Raw genomic sequence first — 1,499 nt, forward strand, 5'->3', positions numbered from 1 at the left:
CCCTTGTGACTGGCAGCGTGATGACGCTCTTCCCCTTGTGACTTGCAGCGTGATGACGCTCTTCCCCTTGTGACTTACAGCATGATGACGCTCTTCCCCTTGTGACTTACAGTGTGATGACGCTCTGCCCTCGTGACTTACAGCGTGATGACGCTCTTCCCCTTGTGACTGGCAGCGTGATGATGCTTTTCCCCTTGTGACTTACAGTGTGATGACGCTCTGCCCTTGTGACTTACAGTGTGATGACGCTCTCCCCTTGTGACTTACAGCGTGATAACGCTTTTCCCCTTGTGACTGGCAGCGTGATGACGCTTTTCCCCTTGTGACTTACAGCGTGATGACGCTCTCCCCTTGTGACTGGCAGTGTGATGACACTCTCCCCTTGTGAGTATTCTGTCATGATGCTGTCCACTTTTGTCTTGCAGCGTGCATCAGCAAACATGGGTCTCCGTATACCAAAAGCCCAGATTTTGTCTCATGTGTTCAAAGTAAGTCTGTTACTGTCATCTTCCCTGGAGCATCTAAGTGTGGGTGACTGTGCGCTTTGCTTGGGTTTGTGGGAGGGTCTTGAATATTTCTGCTGTTTTAAGGAACTCCATCCTCGGGGCTATTCCCTTTTCCTAAATTTTCTTTTTTAAGCAAGTAAAATTTTTTTTTTAAAGCAATAAGTGCACATGGTATAAAATTCAAACATTTTACAAGAATGTTATGTGAAAGTATGTCCCTGCCTCTGGGTCCTCCAGCGGGGGCCTGCCACTCTCAGTTCTGAGAGTTCCCTGAACACGTGTCAGTAGGCTTCTGTTTTCACACCCAGGGTGGCTTAGTACCAGAGTTAGAGCGTGTTTTTACAATGGTTTGTTATGGAGCCTCCATCCTGCCAGTGTGTGTGGTCAGGGCCGTGTTTGCAGGTGGGCTTAAGCCGGCAGTGTTGTCAGTCACCCAGGTCACTCCCAGCTCCTGCTGGCAAGACGACCTTTTCTGAGGTCAGAGTGCAGGGTGGACCCACGCAACTTTTCCTTATGCTCTAGAGCCTGCTTTAGCAGCCTGGCTGGCAGGCGGGGAATAAAGAGGATGTACATCCCCAGCTCTATCCACCAAAGTGTCTTTTCAGCTTTTTGATCATCTTCTAAGACAACCAATCAAAGGTAACATCCAGCTTTAGTTTGCTTTTCTTACTAATGAGTGAAGCTAACTACATGTATCTAAGAATCATGTCTTTTCTTTTCCTGTGAACTGTTTGTTCATATCCTTTGCCCATTTTTCTCTATTTGTAGGAATTTGCAAATTGGCCACCTGTACTAAAGGTAGCAAAATTTTCTCTCTGCTTATCACAGGTCTTCATTAATAGTACTGTGTGCATGTGGTCACGATGACATTGACTTTTCTTTCTTTTTTTTTTTTTTTTTGAGAACAGAGCTCAAGCTGTCCCCCTGGGTAGAGTGCCGTGGCTTTACAGCTCACAGCAACCTCCAACTCCTGGGCTCAAGCGAGTCTCCTGC

General features: G+C 47.0%; 1 protein-coding gene across 3 annotated transcripts in view; it reads left to right on the forward strand.

Moving 5' to 3' along the window:
• GAS6 (growth arrest specific 6) overlaps window positions 1–1,499 on the forward strand; it is a 33,419-nt gene that overhangs the window by 13,363 nt on the left and 18,557 nt on the right. For all 3 annotated transcript variants that reach the window (XM_003799998.3, XM_023519184.1, XM_012811526.2), the window contains one exon: window positions 426–488. In XM_003799998.3, coding sequence (XP_003800046.1) covers window positions 426–488 — 63 coding nt within the window. The remainder of the gene's footprint in view (window positions 1–425; window positions 489–1,499) is intronic.

Source organism: Otolemur garnettii, unplaced genomic scaffold (genome assembly GCF_000181295.1).
Source record: "Otolemur garnettii isolate 467f Iridium unplaced genomic scaffold, OtoGar3 scaffold00161, whole genome shotgun sequence".
NCBI lineage: Eukaryota > Metazoa > Chordata > Mammalia > Primates > Galagidae > Otolemur > Otolemur garnettii.